At 41.9% G+C, this 27,150-nt stretch overlaps 2 protein-coding genes across 3 annotated transcripts in view; one reads left to right on the top strand and one right to left on the bottom strand.

Annotated features, from left to right (window-relative positions):
• Positions 1-13,949, top strand: part of Capn7 (calpain 7) — a 37,769-nt gene extending 23,820 nt beyond the window's left edge. Inside the window, exons 13-21 of one of the 2 annotated variants that reach the window (XM_057769190.1) lie at positions 2,042-2,186; positions 3,220-3,319; positions 5,970-6,105; positions 6,588-6,663; positions 8,450-8,595; positions 9,452-9,514; positions 9,946-10,076; positions 11,011-11,103; positions 11,194-13,949. In XM_057769190.1, coding sequence (XP_057625173.1) covers positions 2,042-2,186; positions 3,220-3,319; positions 5,970-6,105; positions 6,588-6,663; positions 8,450-8,595; positions 9,452-9,514; positions 9,946-10,076; positions 11,011-11,103; positions 11,194-11,338 — 1,035 coding nt within the window. In that variant the 3' untranslated portion in view covers positions 11,339-13,949. The remainder of the gene's footprint in view (positions 1-2,041; positions 2,187-3,219; positions 3,320-5,969; positions 6,106-6,587; positions 6,664-8,449; positions 8,596-9,451; positions 9,515-9,945; positions 10,077-11,010; positions 11,104-11,193) is intronic. The other variant, XM_057769191.1, reaches the window with a different exon arrangement.
• Positions 13,950-13,993: 44 nt separating this feature from the next.
• The window catches only part of Sh3bp5 (SH3 domain binding protein 5), a 71,302-nt gene continuing 58,145 nt past the window's right edge, over positions 13,994-27,150 (bottom strand). Inside the window, exons 5-9 of the mRNA XM_057769193.1 lie at positions 23,320-23,450; positions 18,686-18,728; positions 17,851-18,070; positions 15,642-15,902; positions 13,994-15,350 (exon numbers count right to left, since the gene is read on the bottom strand). Coding sequence (XP_057625176.1) covers positions 15,139-15,350; positions 15,642-15,902; positions 17,851-18,070; positions 18,686-18,728; positions 23,320-23,450 — 867 coding nt within the window. The 3' untranslated portion in view covers positions 13,994-15,138. The remainder of the gene's footprint in view (positions 15,351-15,641; positions 15,903-17,850; positions 18,071-18,685; positions 18,729-23,319; positions 23,451-27,150) is intronic.

Here is a 27,150-nt window from a genome sequence, read left to right as displayed (position 1 = left end):
CTAAAGGCCAACCTGGGCTACATAGTCACCCTGGGATATGTAATGAGACCTTTCAAACAACAAATGCATAGTATTTAACAGTAATAACTGTTATTCATAATATTTTGGCCAGTGATTATGGTGTGTTCAGTTCTAAACAAACAAGCCTCCTAGCTTACTTAGTTAAAATGTGTATGTATAATGCATTGCACTCTGACCTTAGGATGGCTATGATGTCACTAAGCAGCAGGAATTTTCAGATCCATTATAATCTTATGTGATCACCGTCATATATAAGGTCCACTACTGGCCAAATGCTGTTGTGACACATAATTGTATAGGAATGAAAGGCAGTATGAGCCTGCCACAACAGTTAAACTTCAGCAGGCATGAGGGCATAGATTCAATCCTCAATCCTTGGTAAAACTTTATGATCTTAAGGTTTTATGAATTAGGCAGGATTCCAACCCCAACCATGTTGTGTAAAATTGTTTATTTCCTTAAACATGTCAGTAAAATTGAATCCTTAAAGCAAAAAGTAAAAAGTTAATGCAAAGTTCAGGAAAGCCAAAAGGTGTGCTTGTTTTAGAATCGTAGTTTTCTCCACACAGGAAGTACTACAGTTAACAGTTACTATCCAGGCCTGAGCTCCTTTTTTGTTTGTTTGAGACAGGGTTTCTCTGTAGCTTTGGAGCCTGTCCTGGAATTAGCTCTTGTAGACCAAGCTGGCCTCGAATTCACAGAGATCTGCCTACCTCTGCCTCCCGAGTGCTGGGATTAAAGGCGTGCACCACTACCACTGGAGCTCCTTTGTTAGAGCCTCCTGTGAGGTTGGTGTCAGTGCAGTAGATAGTATAGTAATATAGTAAGATAGAATAGTAAGATAGTGGCCTGTGATTAAGTTTGGATAGTGAAGCAGCAGCCTTTCTAGTTAGATTAGTGTGTTTACACTAATCTGTACAGTCATTCCGTACACACTGAGGCATTTTATTAGAGTATGTGTAACCAAAATACGTTGTGGCCCAGTAATAGTTTTTTCACTAATAATGTTCCCTTTCAGACTGCAATCATGTGCATTGTTGCCCAGCTTGAGCAGGTTTTATAACCTGTAGAGTGCCCACTTTAAGTTTGCTTGTGAATTTCATGCTGTCAGAGTTGATCTTTGCTCAAATTCTTGATGTGTGTTGAAATTGAAAGCTTTAACTAGTGTTCTTTAATTGTCTATAAATTTGAACTTTTCCTGGGCTTGTCCTTCATTGGGTGTGTAGTTTTATTTCTGCTGTCTTTAGTCTTTGAAACATTTATTCAAATTTTAAGACAGGGTTTTACTATGTTGCCCTAGCTGGCCTGGAACTCAGAGATCTGCCTTTCAAGTGCTGTAATTAAAGGCATATTGCCACCATGCCCTACCAATTTTGACTTCCTTCTAAAATGTTATTATGCCTATAAGACTTCTTTTCACAGTCTTAAAGCTACTTAAAATCTCATTTGTGACTTTTATTAATATATTCCTAAAAGTATTTTTTTTGTGTGTGTATCTGTATCTAACATGTTTGCATGCTCTGTGATCTTTATTTCCATTTCCCATCCTCCTTCAATTCTGTGTCTCCTGGAGGGACTGTCCCATAGTTTATTCTAAGGCCCATCCATGGTTCAAGGCCCTTGCTTTTCTGTCCACTCACCTTACAGCATTTCTTAACCTATATTAAGGCTTTCTCCTTTGCTGGAAATAACTAGAATTTGTATGCTGCGCATATACTAATTTTTTTTCTGAACTTTTCTTGCATTTCTTCTTCTGTTCTGGGCCCTTTCTGCTTATCAGTAAAATCTCCAATCATATGCCTTTGAATGTCTCTGATGTCTAAGATCTGCCTCTGGGCAGTTTAGCAGAAATTTCTATTCCTTTATGCTCCCCTTTTAGAAAATATTGCTGTGAATTAAGAATTGTTATTTGATAAGTAATGAAGTTTATTCTAAGAAGATTATAACATGGTAAATCTCTTTCAATTTAATGTTATCTTTTGTTGTTAATCTTTTTGTTTTGTTTTGTCTTTTAATATAGGGCCTGCGGTTTATCCAGTTGAAAAACCCTTGGAGCCATTTACGCTGGAAAGGAAGGTACAGTGAAAATGATGTGAAAAACTGGACCCCAGAATTGCAAAAGTATTTAAACTTTGATCCCCGAACAGCTCAGAAAATAGATAATGGTAAATACCTCTTTGTAACTTTAATACCATTTTGGGATTGGGAGGTGTGTATGAGTGCCTGTGTGTGCATGCATATGGAGGTCACAACTCAATATCAAATATCTTCCTCTGTTGCTCTCCACCTTACTTTTTGAGAACAAGGTGTCTTGCTGAACAAGGAGCTTACTGATTGACTAGCCTGGCTAGCCATCAAGACCCCAGGATCCTCCAGTCTTTGCCTCCCCAGTACTGGGAATATATACACACACTGGCATGCCCAGCTTCTGTATGGGTGCTGGAGATGGGCGCAGGTCCTCATGCTTGTGCAGTAAGCACTTTGCTAACTAAGCCATCTCCCTAGCCTTTACTTGCTTTTATGTGTGTGTTTTGTCTGCATGTATGTATGTGCACCAAATGTGTACAGTCTCTACAGAAATCATAAGAGGATTCCCTGGAAACTAGGGTTACACATGGGTATGGGTCATTGTGTGGGTGCTAGGAACCAAATCCAGGTCTTAGAGCAGCAAGTACTAACACTTGCTATCTTGAGCTCCTCCAGCCCTTTAATATCATTTCAAGATGAGATAGACCACTGGGTGGTGGTGGCGCACGCCTTTAATTCCAGCACTCGGGAGGCAGAGGCAGGCAGATCTCTGTGAGTTCAAGGCCAGCCTAGTCTACAAGAGCTAGTTCCAGGACAGGCTCCAAAGCTACAGAGAAACCCTGTCTTGAAAAACCAAACAACAACAACAAAACAAACAAATAAATAAATAAAAGATGAGATAGACCTGTCTCAAGAGTTTCTAATTTTTAATTGTTATTTTTTTTACATATGTAGGTGTTTTGCCTGAATGTATATCTGTACAGTATGTGTGTGCTTGGTGACCTTGGAAGCGGATCACTGAAACTGGAGTTAAAAAGAGTTGTGGGCCGTTGTGTGGGTGCTGGGATTGAATCTGGGTTCTCTGCAGAGCAGCCAGGTGCTCTTAACCACTGAGTCTTCTTATTTATTGCTAAGATATGTTTTAGATTAACAAAGACATTTAATTTTTAGGAATATTTTGGATTTCCTGGGATGATCTTTGCCAGTATTATGATGTAGTGTATTTGAGTTGGAATCCAGCTCTTTTTAAAGAATCAACTTGCATTCACAGGTAAGTTTTTATACATTTTAGAGTATGTGTCATAATAGTCTCTACATTTGAAAGATTTAAAAATTTCAAAATTTATGTGGCAAATGAGAATGGGGTTTGCACATGAATGCATGTGCCTGGGAAGCCAGAAGAGGATGGATGTTGGGTTCTCAGGAGCTGGAGTTACAGGCCACTCTGAGTCACCCAAAATGGGTTCTGGGAATTGAACTCAGGTCATCTACAGGAGCAGTACATGCTCTTAACCACAAGCTGTCTGTCTCTTCAGTGCCTATTCTCCACATTAAAATTTTTAAATACAGTGATCAATTCAGAAGGACCATCAGGTCCTCTTTTTGGTATTTGTAGTAGACATTTTTTCGATATTACTTTATTACACCAAAAACTTTTTTAAAGGATGAAACAAAAAAAATTCTGATAGTTAATGTGTAGCAATGGTAGTGCACACCTTTAAGGCCCGCCTGTCTACGTAGTGAGTTCCAGTACAGCCAGGGCTACACAGAGAAACCCTGTTTTGAAAAATAATTGATTAGGGCTGGAGAAATAGCTCAGTGGTTAAGAGCACTGGCTGTTCTTCCAGAGGACAGAGTTCAATTCTCAGCGCCCACATGGTAGCTCACAACTGTCTGTAACTCCATTCTAGGGGGGGATCTGACACCTTCACACCAATGTATATAAAATAAAGTGAAATAATTAAAAAAAAACTTAATAAAAAAATCTTTGAAAGCTTATTTGCATTTGAAGCACATCACTTTTTTTTTTTTTTTTTTTTTTTTTTTTTTTTTGGTTTTTCGAGAAAGGTTTCTCTGTGGCTTTGGAGCCTGTCCTGGAACTAGCTCTTGTAGACCAGGCTGGTCTCGAACTCAAATAAAGTGAAATAATTAAAAAAAAAAAAACTTAATAAAAAATCTTTGAAAGCTTATTTGCATTTGAAGCACATCACTTTTTTTTTTTTTTTTTTTTTTTTTTTTTGGTTTTTCGAGACAGGGTTTCTCTGTGGCTTTGGAGCCTGTCCTGGAACTAGCTCTTGTAGACCAGGCTGGTCTCGAACTCACAGAGATTCACCTGCCTCTGCCTCCCAAGTGCTTTTTTCTTTTTTTATTGATATTTATTGAGCTCTACATTTTTCTCTGCTCCCCTCCTTGTCTCTCCCCTCCCCCCTTCAACCTTGCCCAAGTCCCCATGCTCCCAATTTACTCAGGAGATCTTGTCTTTTTCTACTTTCTACTTCCCATGTAGATTAGATCTATGTAAGTCTCTCTTAGTGTCCTCATTGTTGTCTAAGGTCTCTGGGATTGTGGTTTGTAGGCTGGCTTTCTTTATGTTTAAAAACCACCTATGAGTGAATACATGTGATCATTGTCTTTCTGTGTCTGGGTTACCTCACTCAAAGTAATGTTTTCTAGCTCTATCCATTTTCCTGCAAAATTCAAGCTGTCGTTATTTTTTTCTGCTGTGTACTACTCCATTGTGTAAATGTACCACATTTTTCTTATCCATTCTTTGGTCGAGGGGCATTTAGGTTGTTTTCAGGTTCTGGCTGTGACAAACAAAGCTGCTATGAACATATTGAGCACATGTCCTTGTGGCATGATTGAGCATCCTTTGGATATATACCCAAAAGTGGTATTATTGGGTCTTGAGGAAGGTTGTTTCCTAATTTTCTGAGAAATCGCCACCCTGACATCCAAAGGGGTTAGACCAGCTTGCATTCCCACCAGCAATGCAGAAGGAAACACATCATTTTTTTGTTTTATTTTTTCAAGACAGGGTTTTCTCTGTGGCTTTGGAGCCTGTCCCGGAACTAGCTCTTGTAGACCAGGCTGTTCTCGAACTCACAGAGATCCTCCTGCCTCTGCCTCCCAAGTGCTTGGATTAAAGGCCTGTGTCACTGCCGCCCAGTGAAACATTTTATTTTTTTATTTTTTATTTTTTAGTGTGTTTAACAATGTGTGTAGGCTTAATATTTTCTTTTTTTTAAATTTTTTTATTAATTATTTAATTATTAAAGATTTCTGCCTCTTCCCCGCCACCACCTCCCATTCCCTCCCCCTCCCCCAATCAAGTCTTCCTCCCTCCTCAGCCCAAAGAGCAAGCAGGTTTCTCTGCCCTGTGGGAGGTCCAAGGACCACCCACCTCCATCCAGGTCTATTAAGGTGAGCATCCAAACTACCTGGGCTCCCACAAAGCCATTACGTGCAATAGGATCAAGAACCCATTGCCATTGTTCTTCAGTTCTCAGTAGTCCTCATTGTCCGTTATGTTCAGCGAGACCGGTTTTGTCCCATGCTTTTTCAGACCCCGGCCAGCCAGAACCCAGTGAAACATTTTAAAGTAGTGTTTAAAAGTTTAGAGAGGTGGCTCAGCAGTTAAGAGTTCTTGTTGGTCTTGTAGAGAACCCAGGTTAAATTCCCAGCACCCACATAGTTGCTTACAATCATGTTAACTCCAGTTCCAGAGGATCTGATGCCCTCTTCTGATCTCCACAGGCACCAAACACACACATCATGCACAAAGATACATGCAGGCCAAACATTCTTATATATAAAATAATGAAGTAAGTATCCAAAAAGATTAATTTTTTAAAAAAAGTTTAAAAATAGCTTTATGGGAAATTTAATAATTGCTGTCTTTTTGTTGATTTTTCTTTTAGTTCTTGGGATGCTAAACAAGGACCTGTGAAAGATGCTTATAGCCTAGCCAACAATCCCCAGTACAAACTGGAGGTGCAGTGTCCACAAGGGGGTGCTGCAGTTTGGGTTTTGCTTAGTAGACACATAACAGACAAGGTACGGATACCTTCTAATGCCATATTCACCAAATAGAAATTCTTTCAAATACAATTGTTAGAGCCATAGCTTTATGACTAGCCAGTTCCATGTATATAGGTGGTCAGAAAATGTTTTCTCAAGTATATAATTATTATCATCAGGTCAGTTTCCTTATAATTATGCACTAAAGTCTTAATCAGATTTCTCTGAAGGAGAAGCTTGCTTTTCAGTGAGAACATAAGGGTTGATACATACTTTGGAATTTATGAATAGTAAGCTTAGACTACTCTGGAAGGGATTTGGAAATGTTGGATCATTAGTTTTGATTGTAGAAAGGTTTACTGTAATCTTAATCATTCACATAGTCATTTATTCAGAAAAGCGTGGCTCCTATAGAACTAAGTAGCTGAGTGTTCTTGAAAATGAGTTCAGTAGGCATTTAGAATAGAGAACATCCTGAGTCCATTTTCCCAACCACCTTGCATTCTCTGTGATTTTAGGATGACTTTGCAAATAACCGTGAGTTTATCACAATGGTTGTGTACAAGACTGATGGCAAGAAAGTTTATTACCCAGGTAAGTTCTGCTGAGCAGACATTGAACGTTCTTATTTATATAATTGAGTTGGAAAGGAAAGACTTGTATATAGGTGGCATGTAGAAATCAATGATTATGCTGTTAGGCTAATAAAATAGCAAAACAGATTGGGTATTTAGGTCTTGTTTTTAATTTTGAGATTCTTGGAATTTGTGTTTATATGTTCTTGTACATACCACCAGAACTTGATTTCTAAGAGGTGCAAAAGTCTACAAACCACCCAAAAGAGAACAGAGGGAAGATGACATGGCTTGGGTTTAAAAAGCATTGAGTTTCTTCTCAACATTTATTAGTTACAGCCCAAAATGAAGCAATTTTACTTGAGAAATGATGGTTTGAACTTGGGTTGTTGTAGGGTAAGGTAAAGAGGACAGATAATGTGTTTTAATAAGGACCCTGGAATCAGATGTAATAGTAAGACGGATAAGAATTGGTCAGATGCAAGGAGGGAGCAGATTTATGTTATAGAGTAAAATCAGATGTTAATTTTTGGCTTGTTAAATTTGAGGTAATATGACTTCTAGGTTAGGATGCCAAGTGGGCAGTTGATTTCTGAGCAGGGATATAAGGCAGGTTAAGGACTTGAGGTGCAAACTGATGATGCAGAGGCATATAGGTAGCGTTTGAAGCCTGTACTGTACAGATCATTTTTGGAAAGGGCTGTAGATAGAGCTGAATACCCAGGACTGACCCTTAGGTTCTCATACGTTTTGAGGCTGGGCAAAGGAGTTGGCACTATTACTGGAAAACTTGATCAGGATGCTTGATGAAACAATTGATGATACAGTGAGGTTTGATGGAACCTAAGCAAAGGAGGTATTCCAAGAGAAAAATGAGGACACCTGTTTCCTGCTGAGAGGTCAGAGAAGATACAGTTGGACTTAACATCTGGTAGTCATTGTTGACCTTGACAAGAACAGGCCAGTACGAAAAGTAGTTCTAGAGAGGATCAGAATGAGTTCATGTTTTTCTTTGTTCAGTCATAAAGGAAAATATGAATTCTTCACCATTACACTGGTTATGGAAGGCACTAAACCTTAGTAGTCAGTATCTCAGTTTTGCAATTGGCATGACACATAAGGTCCAGTGGTCATCAAGTCAAACTAGCTGTTTTCAAATGTTGATCATTATATAACTAAAAAAATAATTTCCATGCATGAAAATTTTATATGGCTTTATAATATCAAATGCATTTTATTACCCCCTTTACTTTTAAAACTAAAGGTTTTTTTTTTTTATTGTTTTTTAGTTAAACAGTGTTCCCTCTTATGTGTAGTGATTTTTCAGGATACCCTTAGGGTTACAGTTTTATTTTCATTACACTAGATCAGGTATTTTTGCTCTCCATTAACAAAATAAACAGAGACAGATTAAAAACTTAGTCCATGGGCTGTTGAGATAGCTCAGTGGATAAAGGTGTTGGCTGCCAAGTCTGACAACTTGAATTCAGTCCCTGTTATCCATATGGTGGAGGGGAGACTGACTCCCCCAAGTTACCCTCTGACCTCCACATGTGCACACACACAAATCACTGTTAACAAAACCCCCTTTGTAAAAAGCCCCACTAAATCATTAGTGAAAGGAAGATTAGTAGTTAAGAGGGACTTTAAGAAACTAATTTAACATCCTCCAAGGTTTATTTAGTTCTGGGGTAGGGCTAAATAGATGTCTTTATATAACGTTTTGTATCTTTAAAAAATGTTAACCTCCAAGGAAGCTAATCCTGGCTCTGAAAATCTTTTCTATAAACTCGATGTGTGTGCAGCTGACCCACCTCCATACATTGATGGGATTCGGATCAACAGTCCTCATTACCTGACTAAGATAAAGCTGACCACGCCTGGGACTCACACCTTTACCTTAGTGGTTTCTCAGTATGAGAAACAGAACACAATTCATTACACAGTCCGGGTAAGAAATTCACCAACCATGAACCAGCCATGCAGTGACAAAATACAGTAATGAAGGGTCTATGCCGTGTTCTGCTTTATAAGTGGGGCCATTTGAGATAGTCTTGCTGTATGGCTTCAAGGTCACTATGTAGGCTGGTGTTGAATTCATATACTCTGACCTCAGCTTCTAAAGTGCTAGAGAAAAGATTTCTGAAAATCATTTTGTTTTTGTATGTTTATTAAATAATTATGCTTCCTGTAAAAATATAAGTTGTACTTTGAATAATATTTTAAGTAAACAGATTTTCATAGTGATGGTTTATTCCTGAGATAATGTGGTATATTGAATTAATAAGTGCAATTAAATGGCAGCTTTCAGTAGGCCACAATGATGGCAGCACACACCTGTAAAACTTGAGAATCTCAAGTTCAAAGAAAACAGTTCCAACTGTTTACTTATATTGCTTCAAAGGTCACTGTCCTTCTGTTGTACATAGATTTGTTTGTCACATATAAGAAGTTCAATTTGAATGGAATGTCTTTTTTTTTTTTTCTTGAGATAGGGTTTGTCTGTAGCTTTGGGGCCTATCCTGGAACGAGCTCTTGTAGACCAGGCTGGCCTTGAACTCACAGAAATCTGCCTGCTTCTTCGTTCCCCAGTTGCAGAAGCTAAGGCTGGTAAAATTGTCCTGAGTCATACACAGTAACAGACTAAGCCAGAATCCTCTAGTTCCTGGTTACTTAAGTCTGACTTGATCCCAACTAGTATTTTAGCCGTAGAATAGATCCAGTGTATTCCCTTAATCATTGTGATTAATTCCTGTGCCGTTTCTCAGAATAATCTTTTGTGGGCCTTACCATGTTTTTAAATCTAGGTATATTCAGCGTGCAGCTTTACTTTTTCGAAGATCCCTTCACCATATACCCTATCAAAACGGGTAAGAAAGTCTGTGGGTTGTAATCTCACTGTTCTTTTTAGCTTTTTAGAAATCCATTTCACTGCCATTAAAATACTTCCTGGGATTTTACAGAAATAAAGGGAAAAAGTGTTTGCCTATTTTGGTTAGAATAAAAGATCAGTGAGCAACATTGTTTCTATGGAAATAGAAAACAAGTAATTCTAGAGACAGGATTAGGATAGCCTTGCTTATCAGAATGAAAATAGTTTGCAGTGTGGGTAAAATAAATATGCAGAAGAGTCTAAGGAGAATTCCTGGTAGGGAGAACAATTTAACTGAGTGAGAGGCGGAGTATAGTAAAGCAACGGCTGAAGGACGACAGGCTGTCAGTGACAAAGATTGGAGAAACATACTAAAACTATGGTGGAATCAGAATGTGAAATTTTGTTATGACAAACTTTATTTTGTAGATTAATGGAAAGTGGAGTGGTCAGAGTGCTGGAGGATGTGGAAATTTTCAGGAGACTCACAAAAATAACCCCATCTACCAGTTCCATGTAGATAAAACTGGACCGTTACTGATTGAACTGAGAGGACCAAGGTTTGTGATTCGTAGCTGCCTTTTTCTTTTCGTGCTGCAGATGACCCTAGGGCTTTGTGTTTGTCAGCAACCACTCTAGCACTGAGCTATGTTTTTACTAACTTAGAATCCTTAGTTTTAAATTAATGAGGATATATTAAAACTGATCTTAAGGGAACAACGTTTGGAAACAAATCCATGCAAACATAGGCAAAGTATTTTTGATAATTACGGTATTATAAAGGGGAGGTCAGCCCTGAGTAAGTGTCCATGTATGACAGTAACTTCACCTAGCTCACACTAGGCCTAAAAGTCAGTTCTAGATTACAGACTAGATGTTAAAAGTAAACAGTAACTTCTAGAATATAACACAGGTATCTGGTATGAAATGCAGTTCAGCATTTTTTCTCTGTGAATGAGTGTGTCTTGGAATGCCATATGAGTCACATACTAACTATTCTGTGAATTTAGATTTTGAGGGCTTTCTTCTGTTCTGTAGGGGTTTCTGTCAGTTAAAATGACAGTCTTTCATCTAGAAATTTATGTTAAATGATGTTTTATCTTTTATATTATTCCCTGGGGAGCCTGTAGTTTAAAAAAAAATCTAGCTGGGAGTGATGGCACAATGCCTTTAATTCAGCACTCAGGTGGCAGAGGCAGAGAGATCTGAGTTCGAGGCCAGCTTGGTCTACATAGTGAATTCTGGGACAGTCAGGGTTATTTTCTGAGACCTTGTCGCAAAAAGCAAAAGTCTGTGTTAAGGTAAGCTTGATGCATTATTAGTCTTTATGGATTCCATTTTAAAACTAGATAGAAATTGTGAGTAAAAACAGTATGCAGAGTTTTGGGGTGCGAGTGGAGCACACACATACATACTTTAATAGCTCACCTGCACCTTGCAGTGTCTTTTAAACTGTTTACTAACATAGCAATGCTGTTTGATTTCTAATACCAGGCAATACAGTGTTGGATTTGAGGTGGTAGCAGTTTCCATAACGGGAGATCCTGGTCCTCATGGCTTTCAGAGGAAATCTAGTGGTGACTATAGGTAACAGTGGCATTTTGTTTGTGTTCAGTGTACACTTTATGTGACATTATGGTCACATAATAACCTTATTCTCATTTTCCTTCAATATAGGTGTGGATTTTGCTACTTAGAATTGGAAAATATTCCTGCTGGAATCTTTAATATCATCCCAAGTACTTTTTTGCCTAAACAAGAAGGACCTTTTTTCTTGGACTTTAATAGTACTGTCCCCATCAAGACAACACAACTCCAGTGATAGAGAAATCTCAGCTATTACTGGATTCTATATTTTGCAGTCATCGGCTCTTCAGACAGAGACAAATTATGATGGTAAACCATCAGAATGGAATTCAAAGACATGCTACAGTGAAATCTGGTACTTGTCATGCTGTTTGCTAGGAACTGTACATAGAATTACCTTAATCTTACAGGTACTGTTTACATGGTTTTGTGCATACAGAGTTGGCATGTATTTAGGGGCTAACTTTGTATAAAAATTATATATGGTTACAGATTAGATTTAGCTATCACTGTGAGATGCTTTTGCTAACAGGACAAAGGAACTGAAACAAGATGAGGACAACAAGGGCCACAGATCCACTGAATGCAAGAGCAGGCTATTTTAGTATTTTGAAATCCTTACATTATGTTTCCCGTTTTTACAGAGCACGTAAGTTTAACCTGTTCATGTTGAATCCCACCATACATCTGAGGCAACTAATTACCAAATGAATCATGCCATTATAACTAATTTGAATTTTCCATTGTGTGTTTAAATGTTTGTTGCCTAGATGTTATGAAAGAATAAAGCTTTAAAAAGTACCATTTAGCTTAGCATGAAGATGCTCAGGCTTTTCTCAGTATTAGATACATCATTCATTGTAGAGAGAGAGCTGAGGTATATTTATTGTTGCCATTTTTTAATTCTTAGGTTGGTGAAATGTAGTAATCTGAGACTGGAAATGTTAAAGTTTAGTGTATAGAGTTTTAAACTGCTCCGTAGTTTGTGCTTTCATAACAGGAATTTGGAGAGTCCTTGAGACTTTAGTATGTGGTGGTCGAGTTATACAGCATTCATAAAAAGTGACTTACCAGGAATTAGTGTTGTGTAAGTTCCCATTTGTTTACATACAATGCAGAATGATGCTCAAGATTTTAAAATTCTGAAAAATAGGATGGGATCTGTTATTGTCTCTACTTTATAATTATCAAAACTATTTCTACTGCCTTTAATTGAAATAAAATATTTATACTTATGGAAATTATATAGTTTAATCTCCAGAACTTGATTTGAGTTAATCTACTGTGCTTTTTGTAAAAGACAGATGTATATTGAAAATACATGCTTCGATGATTTTTTTTTTTTTAAGTTTTGAGACAGGGTTTCTGTGTTGCTTTGGAGCCTGTCCTGGAACTCTCTAAGCCAGATTGGCCTCCAACTCACAGCGATCCACCTGCCTCTGCCTTCTGAGTGCTGGGATTAAAGGCCTGTGCTTCAAGGATATCTTAATTCAGTAGTTGGAAGGTATTTATCAATGAAATTTTACTTAACTAAACTCTTAGAAATTTTACTTTAACTAAACTCTTAGGACTTTTGATTTAGCCATATAAACTTGAAATGTGAGGATAAGGGTTAATTTTTGCATTAAAAAACCTAATAGAAGGCTGAGAGGTAGCTCATTGGCACAGCACTTAGTATGCCCAAGGTCCTGGGTTCAGTCCCCAACAGCACAAAAACAAAAACCCAGTGGAGAAGACCTATATGTAAACAGTATTGATTCCTGTAAGCAAGTTCCATGGAGAAGTCAAGTGTAGGCACTATTTCTACAATCCTTTCTATGTGGAGACAGCAGGCTGGAATTGACAGTTGGATCTGTGTTGTAGGAAGGTGACACAATAGTGGAACAGATTTTTTAAAAAGGGAAAAATTAGAAATTGCTAGTAAGAGGAGGGGATGGCTCGGGTTATCTCACTTCAGTACATGCATAGATGTTGAGCTTCAAGAAACTCCCCCCTTGACACAAAAAAGAAAATTATCCAAATTATCTAGAAAAGGTGACACCCTAAAATTAGTAGCACATGGTTCGTGGTCACCTTAGGGGAAAAAAAAAGCCAAGAGGGCCAAAAACTGAAATTGGTTAGTAGCTGAATTTCAGACATGGTGACCATAAAGACGAACAAGAAGAGTAAAGAAGTCAAAATAACAATGATAGCACACTGTTGTGTCTCACTTGGGCACGTGAGAGGAAGTGATGAGACAGGAGCCAGGGTCAGAGGTCATTCATGCATTCCCTTCCTGATGTAGGAGACAGATTATGAAGCCCCAGTGCTCAAGTAAGGGATATAGTGCTATGCTTCCCAACACAAAATCCATCTGCCATAAATACTCAAGAGATTTTACCATGTGACTCCAACTTAAAAGGCAGATGTCAGGACCAACATTCAGGGTGACAGGTACTTGATCCTGTGGTGAATCCTGAACATTAGAGTACACAGCTGTAAACATTCCTGAGGTAATGTGAGAGGGACTAACAGTAATAGGCAAAGCTAACTAGGATGTCATCCCACAACACATTTCAGTGTGTAGCATATACATTAAAACCCAATACTCTCAGCTTCCTACTTTAGAGCCAGACTGAGTCAGAGGAACCCATATTGCAGGATTGTAGCTCCCCACCCCAGCCATCCCCAGAAGACTACACTGACCAGTGAAGCAGAGACCCTCTTTTCTTGGGCCTGTGGCTGCCTGCCTCTGTCTCTCCTCGGTGCTCCCCTTTGTAACACCAAAGGTGGAATTCTAATTCAGACCTTAGGATGACAGCAGAGGGCCACAGCATCCCATGGTCCTTCTTAACAAAGCAAGTGACATCCAGAGTGGAAGACACAACAGTGGCTTTCTCAGCAGAAGTCACAAAGTTTTCTTAGTTTTTATTACCCTCAAGGTATTAAGTACAAAATAACCTTGTAATTAGGATACTGTATCCATCAATAAAAAAGAAGAAATCACTATTGTATGAAGCTATACACACGTGGCTAAAATATACAAGCTGTGACATAATTAAAAGACAATTTGAAATGGGGTTGCTTTCTTCAGAAAAGCCAAATCGATAAAACAGGACAAATAAAATACAGTTCCCTAAATATGCATAAGTATAAACACGAAGAGTCTAAACACTACTATTGGCATAACATCCACTGTTTCTATTTCCCGGCCCCTGCCAGCACATGCCTACTCCCTCTAAAGAATACTAGGTGCAGCATAAACCTTAAATAGTCTCAGTAGATAGAACAGTGGCATGCACTTCTAGAATAAACCCCCTCGGCTGGCAGGCTAAGTTAGGCTGTAAACCTCCTGCAACCACAAACCCCATATGCTATGTTCCTGCTCCCTCATTCCCCATCCCCATATTGGCATTCAGTCACCTTTCCCACCCCCAAAAAGTGCAGTTCATGGTACCTTTCATAGGAAATGGTTATAATGGGTGTCCCAGAAGACATGCTTTTTTTTTTTTTTTTTTTTTTTTAAATCCCTCTCTGCACCAGAGGTGATGAAGATGAAATTGTGTTCTTGGCATTGTTTTTGAGATTTCACTGGGTCAAAACAATGTGTTCTGAACACTTGAGTTTCTGTTTGTGTGAGTTTTAAAATTATTTTGGTGCCCTGTGATATAATGGAGAGAACATCTCAGTTTCCCCAAATAGAGGGATAGAGATGTAGGCTGGTGACCCCAGTCTGGTTAAGTGTCCAGTTCCCCTCCTGGCTCGGCTTCTTTCACAGAAACTAGTTATTGCTTCTACACTGCCGCTACAAGGGAACGTTCCGCAAAGGCTGTGACCCTGGTCACAGTTTACCTGTGATGGCTTTGCTCTGAAAAACACCAGCCCAAGAGCTCTTACCAGAGGGAAATGCTTCAGCCCTCAAGGTCACTGAAACTTGGTTAGTGCAGTTTAGAGTAAATGCATACTATCTGGCTTATGTTAAATGAGTATTGGCACGATGTTTCTCAAGTTTCATGTATAAATGTGATTTGCACGTGGGCCATAGCCCTGGGTGAGTCAGCCAATCTGCACCATTTTTATGTCAGCGATAATCCCATCTCTTCCTTTTGAGCACTGTAGGGAGAGGTGCTTCATACGGGTTTCCAAGGCCTGGCCTTCAGGGGATGTGCTGCTTTGGCTCCTCCCCTTGCCACCACCACTGTTGCCGTGAACACGGTTGTTGTTGGCTCTGTCACTCGTTTTATTCTCAGCCCCTTCTGCTCTGTCTCCTGTAGAGATACAAAGGTTGCCGAATGGGAGCTGACAGTTCCAGCCCCCTAAGCCCTCTACGATTCCCACTGCCACCCACCGTGCATCTCAGGCTCTCCAGCATTGGATAACACACTGTATTTATCCCTTAGTGTGTATCCTAAGATGAGATTTACTATCCTTACTTTGCAGTTAGGAAGTAAACCTCTCTAGCAGGAACCTGCCAAGGGGATTGTTCTAAGAAGATACTCGGGGCCTAAATTCTGTAACAATTGGAGCTGGCCAGGCAGAGTGCCAGGGGTCGAACTTACCTCGTTCCACCTCACATTCAGGGGAGGAGGCCCCGCTGCATTCACTTCGAGGGCCCAGTATTGGAAACATCATTCCAAATTCAGACAGGGATACGGGGCTGGGCAGATCCAAGCTGCCGGGCCTTGCCACTGCAGGGAACTGGTCAGGCACATCAGATGGACTTGTTGGTCCTGAACTGAAGCTGGACACAGACTGAGTTTCTGAGTCATCTTCAGACACTAAGTTGCTGCAGTTGTCGTCTTCAAAGGCTTCGGAAGCCACTGTGGGGTGAGAACATCCGTCACATGGAGCCTGCTAACAAGTAGCCTGGGTCCCTAAAGGCTTGCAGACAAGCTCTCTGCTGGCAGGCAGGCAGGCAGTCCCACAGCATGGAGTGCAGGTTCTGCAACCGTCCTGAGCCTTCTGACTCGCCTCCTGCTAGGTCCCATGGAAAGTCAGTGTTCTAGAAATAAAATTAACTCCTGCTTTATAATTTTATGCCAGCAGGTGCTACCTAGAGAAAGGATAGCTAGGGTAAAGCACATGTCTAGCATATACAAAGGCCTGATTTCACTTCCCAGCACTGAAGAAAAGGGGAGATAAATTTAGACACTAGCCCTTTGTGATGTGTCCTACAGAGGCAATCTTACAAATGAAGACTGAAGGTTTTCCTTCCAGCATAAGCAGCAGTTGCTGTTGGAAAGGGCAGCTCTGCATGGAGTGTATGTCTGTAAGTAACTTTTGATCTCATAAGCCTGCCTAGACCACTGTTTGCAACAAAGAACTCATTTACAGTGATCTGGATGTGCCTGTTTGTGAACCAGAATAACCAAGGCTCAGAGACACACCATTCTTGTTTTCAGAGCCTCTCAGCCTGCATTCTCACTTTAAGATCCTTCCTAGTTCTCATTATGCCTATAGCGTCTTTAAAAATGATCGTGTAGCATTCCAGAGAGGGTTGCTATAAGTACTATACTGCTTGAGACAGACTGAGTTCAGATCCGGACCCCACTGTTGACTGTGTGGCCTCGTCAAGCTACCTGACTGCTCAAATGCTCTACGTACAGGATTAATGAAGTGATATAAAACAACTCATTCATAGCTATTGATTACATTATAGTTTCATTTCCCTTCAACCTGGCGATTCAACCTTTGTTGATGGCCTTCAAGAATTACTGAGGATGGGGGCTGGAGAGATGGCTCAGTGGTTAAGAGTATTGCCTGCTCTTCCAAAGGTCCTGAGTTCAATTCCCAGCAACCACATGGTGGCTCACAACCATCAGTAATGAGGTCTGATGCCCTCTTCTGGCTTGCAGGCATACACACAGAATATTGTATGCATAATAAATATATAAATATTAAAAAAAATTACTGAGGATGGGTCTAGAGAGGGCTCAGTGGTTAAGAGCACCTGCTGCTTTTCCAGAGGACCCAGGCTTGATTTCCAGCACCCACATGGGAGCTCACAACTGTAATTCCAGAGTATCCAGTATCCTAACACCAAGCATGTGGTATACGTAGATACATGTAGGAAAAACTCATACACAAATTATTTTTAAAAATAATACTAATAAAAGGAAAAGAAAAAAGAATTGCTGAGGAAGGTGCCTAAAAGAGCCACAATGGATTATTCCACAGGAAAAGAGAAGCTGCAAAGTGTTCACTGTCACAGGGTAGCTTTCTTAACAGAAACTAGGTCAGTCCTCTATTCTATCTGCACAGGATATCCTTGGACAGAAGAGACCCATGTGCTCAGACCCCAGGAAGAGCTGCTAGGTGTCACTTCTCACAACCCTCCTGACCAGTCTACCCAGCAGAGAAAACACTATCCCCTTCACACAGCTGAAGCAGCTAATACACCAAGACCCCAGCTGGCCCACTCCATGCCGTGGTGGAGTGGGGTCTGAATCAGATCTGGGTCCCAAGTCCCTTTTAATCTTCCCTCAGAACGTCTTAAAGTCTTGAACGTTCTAAAGTGAACTTAGACTCTCTGAGAAGGGTAAGGATAGAGCTGGAACATTTCCCAAACATACTTGATCATGGAATGCTAACATTCAGTAGCAATCCGACAAACATAGTGTCCCACAAATCATGAGAAATTACCAGATAGCCTGCAGGGCTGCCCAACTCTCCAATTCTTTAGTGATGGGCAAAAGATGGGGCCTGTGGGACAAGAGGGCCCTGAAAGCAGATCACATATGCTGTGTGGTCCCCGCTGGCCAGACTCACCAGAGATGGCATCAGGCTCAGGTCTGCTCCCAGACAGCTTCTCCACTGATATGCTGCTTCCCTCAGCCCCCACGCCACAGCCCCGAGGCCCCATGGCATTGGAACGCCGGCGCTCATGGATCTCATCTGAGATTCTCTCCAGGCTCTTCAGGGCTGCCTTATACTCGCCTTTTGCCAGGGCCAGCTTGGCCTGAAGGTCATCCACTGTCTTCTTCAGTTGCTGATTGGAAAGATGGAGGACCTGGTAAGCCAAGTGGCTCTGTATGTCCCCACTGAGAGAGGGGCTACAGATGACTACAACAGAACTTTCTACAACACCCAAGACATGACCTAAGGAGGATCCAGTTACTTTTATTGTGGCTAACCATTCACTGTAAAGAAAATGACTATCATCTCAACACCAGTCCATGTGACACGAAATATGCAGAAACGGCTGTTAATGGAATGTAGCCCTCAGGGAAGGAACCGTACACTTGGTCACAGACAAGTTCTTGGCCCCATATTTGAAATCATCTGTAGAGCCACTTCCAGTGTAGACTGCTGACCCAATCCCCAAAGGTTCTGGAAGTAAATGGAGAGCCTGGGAACTCTACTACAAAAGTTTCCGGGACCGCTTGTCTTAGGCACTCACACCAAGATCGATTAAGTTAGTACCATCCAGTGAGCAGTGAGCGGCAAATAGCTCCAGACGACTCACAACGCCCAAGGCCTCTTGAGTACGAGGTGGAGGAACGTGTTTCCCTATCCTCCCTCACAGGGGTCAAAGGCCTGCACCACACTAGAGTTGAGTGGTTGGGGGGGGGGGGGGCAGTGACAAATCCAAGGTCACACATACCTCGAGTTGCACATAGTACTTTGCCTTGAGCTCAAAATAAGGCCTGTAGAAGACAGGAAGAAATGGTAAGAATATGATCTTATGGTCAACTCCTATAGATAAATCCGCTACAGCTAGTCAGGCCATGGCAGCCACAGACAACAGCAGAGCTCCTGGCTCATCCAAGGCCTCTCGTTCCCATCTCAAATTTTTAGAAACCTTGCATCCTGGTTCCTTTTACCCTAGGAGACTGCTTGGGTCTACTGACCAATAAAGAAGATGGGACTGAGGAACAGGCTGCTGAAAACGCTTCCTCCGCTGGGACCAGCTATAAAAGAAAGCAATACCACTCCCTGTCAGCTGGGTATAGCAGGGCCACCACATCCTCAACCTCAGATTCGTCCTCTTGTACAGTGATTACGGCTAGGTGTTGGTGAGCTAACCAGGTTACAGGCAAGGAGAGAGAGAAGACCCCTGGACTCTGGGTCAGACCAAAAGCTGGCACTTTATAGCAACTTTGGTGTCTGAGCTATTTCTTGTCCATCAAATTCCTAAGTCCTGCATCTGTAATTGCTGATGACAATACATTGGAGGACCCCTTTGGTGTGTAAGGAAAATCTGAAATGTGGGTATAAGTGGTTAAATGAGGGTGGATATCAGCCCAGCCAAGGTGCAGAGAAAGTGTGGTAGGTGTATGAGATTCCCAGGTGAAGGAAATGTGAACTTGTCAAAGATGAACAAGGGAAGCAGGTGTGACCAAAGCAGGAGGGGAAGGCACTAGAGCCCCTGAAGCGAGTCCATGGAAGCACAGCCGGCGTCTAGTCTCACAAGCAGACAGGAGTCATCCAGGCTGGCAGAGTGTGGCCACAGGAGTTTATTTCCTTAACAGGTTAGTCATGAGTGAGCAGGTCAAATGTGAGAGGACTGTACAGAAGGCACCATGGACTTTAAACTCTGATGGAGGTGGGTCATCTTTTTATCTGTTGTTTCATTGGTTAAAATAAAGAAACTGCCTTGGCCCCTTTAATAGGACAGAAAATTAGGTAGGCGGAGTAGACAGAACAGAATGCTGGGAGAAAGAAGCCGAGTCAGTGAGTCGCCGTGATTTTCCCACTCCAGACAGATGCAGGTTAAGATCTTTCCTGGTAAGCCAGCTCATGGTGCTACATAGAATATTAGAAATGGGTTAAATCAATATGTAAGAGCTAGCCAATAAGAGGCTGGAGCTAATGGGCCAAGCAATGTTTAAAAGAATACAGTTTCCATGTAATTATTTCGGATGTAAAGCTAGCCGGGTGGTGGGACGCAGCCCGCTGTTCATCACTACAGAGTGGCACCCAATGTGCTAATGAACTCGTAAAACCTGAGAGGGCTTGAAAAGGAGAGAGAGAGAATTTAAGACAGCTTTTTGCTGTTTGTGGGTTGCGTGCTGCAAAGAAATTGTCCTGACTCAACAGCAGGAAAAAACTGGCTGTTTTAAAATGCCAGCTTTCTGGGCTGTGCCGCCATTGTGATCTCTGTCTGGCTCCTGTGGGAGACAGAGCTTTTGAATGGAGCATTTGGAGTAAAGTGCTACGGCTTGCTTGATGGCAATGTAGACTGCTGTGTGCCTGGAACTGTGTGTGGCTCAGGGGCACCAAATGGTTCTGAGGCAGGAGTGGCTCAACTCCACCATGCTAAACTGTGAGGGTCTCAGGCAGGAACTACCATAATTACCATAACAATGCAGTTAAAGTTTAGACTGGCAGTAAACAGGCAGTACCGTATTACCCCTACATGGTGCAACTTAAGTTTTTAAGAAGTGCTTAACATTTTAAAAAATGCTCCTGGATAGTAAAAAAATTACAAATTCACAATAAAACAGATTCAGACATAAAAGATCACACTGTTGGATGAGTGTATATAGGATTGAGAGAGAGAAAAAAAATATAGAGAATAAAGTTAATGGTTTAAAAAAAAAGGTAAAGTCTTTAAAGAGAGTACAGATATAGATTAAAAGAAATAAAAAATAAGCCACGTAACAATGGAAAATTCACAGAGAGTCTGGATTATGTACATTGTGTTTTCTTTAAATTTTTTGACTATAAAGGAGCTAAATACAGAGAGACATTTCATTATATGGGCTGCCAAACTAAACCAGAATGGATATCATAAGGGTATTATGACTTCAGAATTTGGGTCTAAGGATATGATGCTTTGGAGAGGGTCTTCTTTTGTTTTCACAAAAGATGAGACCCTATGGATTGCATCTATCCCAATATGGTATGATAGACCACGCCCTCCTGAAAGGTTGCTGTAAACACCTTCAGAAAATTATTTCACTCAACTGCCGACTGAGATGACCCTGGCACACAGGTTACACCATGAAAGATCTAAATAATGACGCCCCCATTCAACAGGAAACAATTTGGAGAGAAAAAAACTACACCCATGTTCCCAAATATGATTTATAAATGTTCTTTTACATTTAAAGGGGGATATGATATAGATATAAATAATTTACATTGGTGTGGATTTTAAGGTCAATTTTGTTATATGTATGTGTATTTCTGATATTAAGGTATTGTGATTGTGTAGTTCATTTAAGAATGTAATGTATAATTAGGAAATATAAGTTGTTAATGGATAATCATCGATAATAGTCAAGCTTGTAGTCATGTTAGAGTTTCTAGATATATAGAGATATATTTCAGTTAAATAGGCATTCTTCATATCTTTCAAAGACTGCAAAATATGGCATTTAAAATATTTTAATAACTTAGGACTTTTCATGACAATGAGACACGTCTGCTCCTGGCAGCACCAATCTACTTCAAGAGGAAGATGGGCATCGAAGAGGCTCCTTATGGAGTTTGATAGCCATTTGGGCAAGAAACTGCACTTGCCTGGACTTTTGCATAAACTGGACACAGAGAACCCACAGAGAGAGGACTACTGAACTTGCCTAAAGGTGAGATGGTCTTTCAGGGTTCCTGATTCATGAAAGAGTCTACGAGACATTCTGCAGGACACAGCAGAAAGTGACTGAACTGTCTTTGGAATTTCCTGCTTCATGGAAATGTCTGCTGGATACTATGGGCCTGTAGGCCGAAGACGGATTCCCCAATGGTACAGAGGAACTTTGGGTGACTGTCCAGGCAGCAAGATGTCTTTGTCATTTCTAGAGTTTTGGATTTCTTGTTTACTTAGGTAGCATTATATCCTTCTGGAGTCTTTGATGGAGTTGAAGAATGGTTAGTTATAGTTAGTTTTCCTTAGTTATGATAAAAGATAAAGTAGATACAAATATTGTAACTGTAATTCTTGCTTGATAACTGTTTTGCTATATGTAATTTTACTATGTTAAAATGAAAGCCTTTTTTATTTAAACAGAAAAAGGGGATATGATGGAGGTGGGTCATCTTTCTATCTGTTGTTTCATTGGTTAAGTAATAAAGAAACTGCCTTGGCCCCTTTAATAGGACAGAAAATTAGGTAGGCGGAGTAGACAGAACAGAATGTTGGGAGAAAGAAGCCGAGTCAGTGAGTCGCCATGATTCTCCCACTCCAGACAGATGCAGGTTAAGATCTTTCCTGGTAAGCCAGCTCATGGTGCTACACAGAATATTAGAAATGGGTTAAATCAATATGTAAGAGCTAGCCAATAAGAGGCTGGAGCTAATGGGCCAAGCAATGTTTAAAAGAATACAGTTTCCATGTAATTATTTCGGGGCATAAGCTAGTCAGCCCTGCCGCTCATATTACAACAAAACTCCACATATTCACACCAGACAAAGCAAGCACGGAGGCTTTCCCTCTGCAATAGGGGAAGGAAGGGCTTTCCAGGATCCCTCACCACCTCTCCCAGCTGTGTCCCCTGAAAGTGCAGTGGCAAACAAAGCATTTTCTCTGATGTACGGATGTGTGTGTGTTGGAGGGAGCAGGCAGAAAGCAGAGGCAAGCCCAGGAGAAGACATGGGACGTACAGAACACGGAGGCTCCACCTCTTCCTTTAATATCGCCTTCCCCTACTTACCTGAACCCCGGTTCTCTGTCAAGCTTCTAGCTGTCTAGTCTCAGGACGAGCAGATAGCCAATAGTTTAGCACATGCTTTCTGTCCCAGTTCTGGCTCGCTCTTTCTCTCAAAGACCCAGTGAATGAAGCAGGGACCTAGTCTTCCCAGCTGTGCTTCCCACCGATTGTTACTTTGTCAACATGTAGGAGGGTGTCACGGAGAAGGGTTTGGGGAAAGCACCCACCGCTACCCTAACTTGTAGCATTTCATCAGCTACTTCATTGATCCATAGAGACCATGAATGATGAGCAGAACTCACCCCCATGATGCTGATAGGTAAACTGAGGGACAGGGCCTTCTCCAGTCCACACCATCAGCTACAAAGCCAAGCATACAAAAACCAAGCTCCCGAAAGCATAACCAATAGGCCAAATAATGGTTTACTTTGGAATTTCCTTTTCCCGTGTCATCTCCTGTTTCCCGCCAGCATCCTTGCCCATAGCAGCAGCAGCAGGAGTACTATGGAGTGTCACGTGTGACTACAGGGGCACAGGGCACTAGGCAGGAAGCTCCAGGCAATCCTTCAGTGAAAGTACATACAGGGGGAGCAGATGCAGAAGAGAGCCGCTCCCACCCAGGCAAGGATGTGCCCAGACTTACTTGGATTTGTTGATGGCCCGCTTGAGTTTCTTCTCCAGCTGCCGCATACGGCCCATGGCTGCATTGTATCTGGCTGCTGTCTCCTTGTGTACCAGTTCACTCCTTGTCTTGGTCTGTTCAGCCTCCATGACCTTTCAAACAACAGCAGAGGCCAGCCTGGTTAAGCTCAGAACAGCGCCCAGCTGGCATACTGCTTATACTTATATCATTTAAAAAAAAAAAAAGTTCCTTGAAGCCAGGGGTGGTGGTGGTGCACGCCTTTAATCCTGGCATTTGGGAGGCAGAGGCAGACGGATCTCTGTGAGTTCAAGGTCAGCCTGGTCTACAAGAGCTAGTTCCAGGACAGGTTTCAAAGCCACAGAGAAACCCTGTCTCGAAAAATCAAAGAACAAACAAAAAGTTTTTTGAGTAAATCTACAGGAATATTAAGATTAAATGTCAATAATCTTAACATTCGTTGGATCTGCTTTCTTCCTGACATACTTTGAAAAAAGCCTGTCAGATAACATACTTAAAGTTGTACCCAAGTACTGGGGGAAAAAAAGCAAAAGGTTCTTCTGCTTGGGCCTGCAGAACCTGGGAGAACGCTGAGGTGTTGTAAGGAGGGGGCCCACTTGTTCTTCTCAGTCACCAGGCTAGCTTAGCCACAAAATAACCACACAGAAATTGTATTAATTAAATCACTGCTTGGCCCATTAGTTCTAGCCTCTTATTGGCTAACTCTCACATCTTGATTTAACCCATTTCTATTAATCTGTATATCACCATGTGGCAGTGGCTTACCGAGAAAGATTCTAGCTGGCGTCTGTCTTAGGCAGAGGATCCATGGCTTCTCCTTGACTCCGCCTTCTTCCTCCCAGAATTCAGTTGTTCTCCCCACCTACCTAAGTTCTGCCCTATCAAAAGGCTAAGGCAGTTTCTTTATTCATTAACCAATAAAAGCAACATATAAACAGAAGGACCTCCTACACCACTGAGGCCAGCCTGATAGACAGGCAAATGCCCTAAGAGCACAAACTCCTGTGGCCACACTCTCTTCTGGATGACTCCTGTCTGCCTGTGAGACTAGACACCAGTCTGTGCTTCCATGGAATGGCTTCAGAGCTACCTAACTAGAAGAACAGTAAAACAAAAACACACCCAAACTATGCATGACAGCAGAAAAGCCACTGGGGCAGCCCTTCCCCAAAGGTCCTGAAGTTAGCTAGGCACAGAAAAGTCCAGAATGCAAAGGGGTCAGACTTCAGCAACACAAACTGAGAGAACCAATTAATAAATGGGACGTCCTGAAACTGAGAAGCTTCTATAAAACAAAGGACACAGTCAACAAGACAACACGACAGCCTACAGAATGGGAAAGATCTTCACCAACCCCAAATCAGAGGTCTGATCTCCAAAATATTTAAAGAACCCAAGAAATTGGACACCAAAAGATCACATAATTCAATTTAAAAAAAATGGAGTACAAATCTAAACAGAGAACTCTCAACAGAGGAATCTAAAATGGCTGAAAGACACTTAAGGAAATGTTCAACATCCTTAGTCATTAGAGAAATGCAAATCAAATCAACTCTGAGATTCCATCTTACACCTGTAAGAATGGCCAAGATCAAAAACACTGATGACAACTTATGCTAGAGAGGTTGTGGGGAAAAGGGAACACTTCTGCATTGCTAGTGGGAATGCAAGCTGGTACGGCCCCTTTGGATGTCAGTGTGGCTATTTCTCAGAAAATTAGGAAACAACTTTCCTCAAGACCCAGTAATACCACTTTGGGGTATATATCCAAAGGATGCTCAATCGTGCCACAAGGACATGTGCTCAACTATGTTCATAGCAGCTTTGTTTGTCATAGTCAGAACCTGGAAACAACCTAAATGCCCCTTTATCAAAGAATGGACAAGGAAAATGTGGTACATTTACACAATGGAGTACTACACAGCAGAAAATAATAACAGCTTGAATTTTGCAGGAAAATGGATGGAGCTAGAAAACATTTTGAGTGAGGTAACCCAGACACAGAAAGACAATGATCACATGTACTCACTCATAGGTGGTTTTTAAACATAAATCAAAGAAAGCCAGCCTACAAACCACAATCCCAAAGACCTTAGACAACAATGAGGACACTAAGAGAGACTTACATAGATCTAATCTACATGAGAAGTAGGAAGTAGAAAAATACAAGCTCTCCTGAATAAATTGGGAGCATGGGGACCTTGGGGGAGGGTTGTAGAGGGGAGGGGAGAGGCAGGGAGGGCAGCAGAGAAAAATGTAGAGCTCAATAAATATCAATAAAAATGAAAAAAAAAAAGTGTCTCCCAGGAGAAGTGGGGTTCCCCAGCTGTGCACAGACTCTCGTTCCACCTCGGCTCCCAGGATGCAAACAAGCAAAGCCTTTCTAAACTTAAGTACCCAGAACGTCCTAAGCACTTGGCTATCCTACCTGCAATGCCTTCAAAGGCAACACACATCAGGATTTCTACCTCACCAAGGAGACTCCTCCATCTGCAACCTAGAATCAGGCATAAGCTGGGTGCAGTGATGGGGGAGGAAAGTTTGGGGCCCAGGGACAGAAGCCCCCCACACACACACACACAGGGAAGGTGGACTAGCATGGAGCAACTGAGATGGAACCACAGAGAAAGCCTTCCCCAGGGCCACCCCTGGCTCTTGGAAGCTCCCATTGGTCGTATTTAGCCCAGACTCAGGTTCCCTATTCCCATCTCAACAAGGTGCTCTTCTGCCTCACTGCCACCACCCTCACACCTCAGAGATGTTCCCACTGATCAGGCACCTACTGGGGCAAAGAACAAGAGGCCACACCTGGAGTCGGCAGCCCAGCAGGGGATGAACGCTCCTGCTGCAGTATGTATCTATCATTCAAAGCAGTGTGGGATCCAGGCAGCTGGGGTAGCTCTGGCTGCTCTAGGGGAGCTGTGACAGCAGAGGCAGCAATTGGAGTGAACATGTCACCAGGTTTTGTTTCATTATCTGAGATGCTGTATTCCCCACCTATCTCCATATCATCTAATACACGGGGCATGTATCCCCGTGTACCGCCATGCCCAGCTCGGAGGAAACAGCTTTCTTCTGCATCCATATGCCCCACTTGCCACTGCCTCGGCCTAACCACACAGGACGTACAAAGATGGGCAATGGTGCTTAGTTTTCCACATCCTTCTCTGAGGTAGACCTTAGCTCAGGTGACCTTAGCTCAGGGACAACTGTCCAAGATGAAAGAGGTCTTTCCTCCAGACAGGTGGTTTCAAAGATTCTCTCAACATGGGCCTCGTCCTAGGGCCTGTCCACAGCCTCTCCCTAATCTGAAACATTCGTCTGGACAGAAAGGGCTTTCCCATCTCCTCGCAGTTGCTCCGAAAAGCTCCAAACTGTTTCCCACTGCACCTCTAGGCCAAGGAGGGGCCATAAGGTGGCCCTCGACCCCCTTCAGCAACCTTCCAGGAAGTGACTCTTCTCCTATTCCAGCCTTCATGGCTATCCTGGAAGCCTGGAGGAGCTGTTGGCTGGCTGTGTCTTGCCATTTCCTCCCAGGAGCCCCTGCTGCTAGCTCACCAGCAGGGACTGCCTTCCTGTGTCCACACCACACTTACCTGTTCCTCCATCTGGTCAGAAAAGCAAATTCCTCCCTCCCAGGCTGCCAGCACTCCTGTCTCAGAGAGTTGAAAAACCTTGCCTTCCCTAGAAGGCTGCTTCAAGATCAAAGCAGCCAAGAGCTGGAGAGGCCTCTGCCGCCAAACCTCCCTCTGGTTCTGGGGAACAGCAGACACAGCCCCGAGGGAGACTGCTCGGCTGCAAGCTCGGCAGTGT

Source organism: Chionomys nivalis, chromosome 5 (genome assembly GCF_950005125.1).
Source record: "Chionomys nivalis chromosome 5, mChiNiv1.1, whole genome shotgun sequence".
NCBI lineage: Eukaryota > Metazoa > Chordata > Mammalia > Rodentia > Cricetidae > Chionomys > Chionomys nivalis.
Note: the sequence above shows the minus strand (reverse complement) of the source record. Positions and strands in the feature narration are given on the sequence as shown.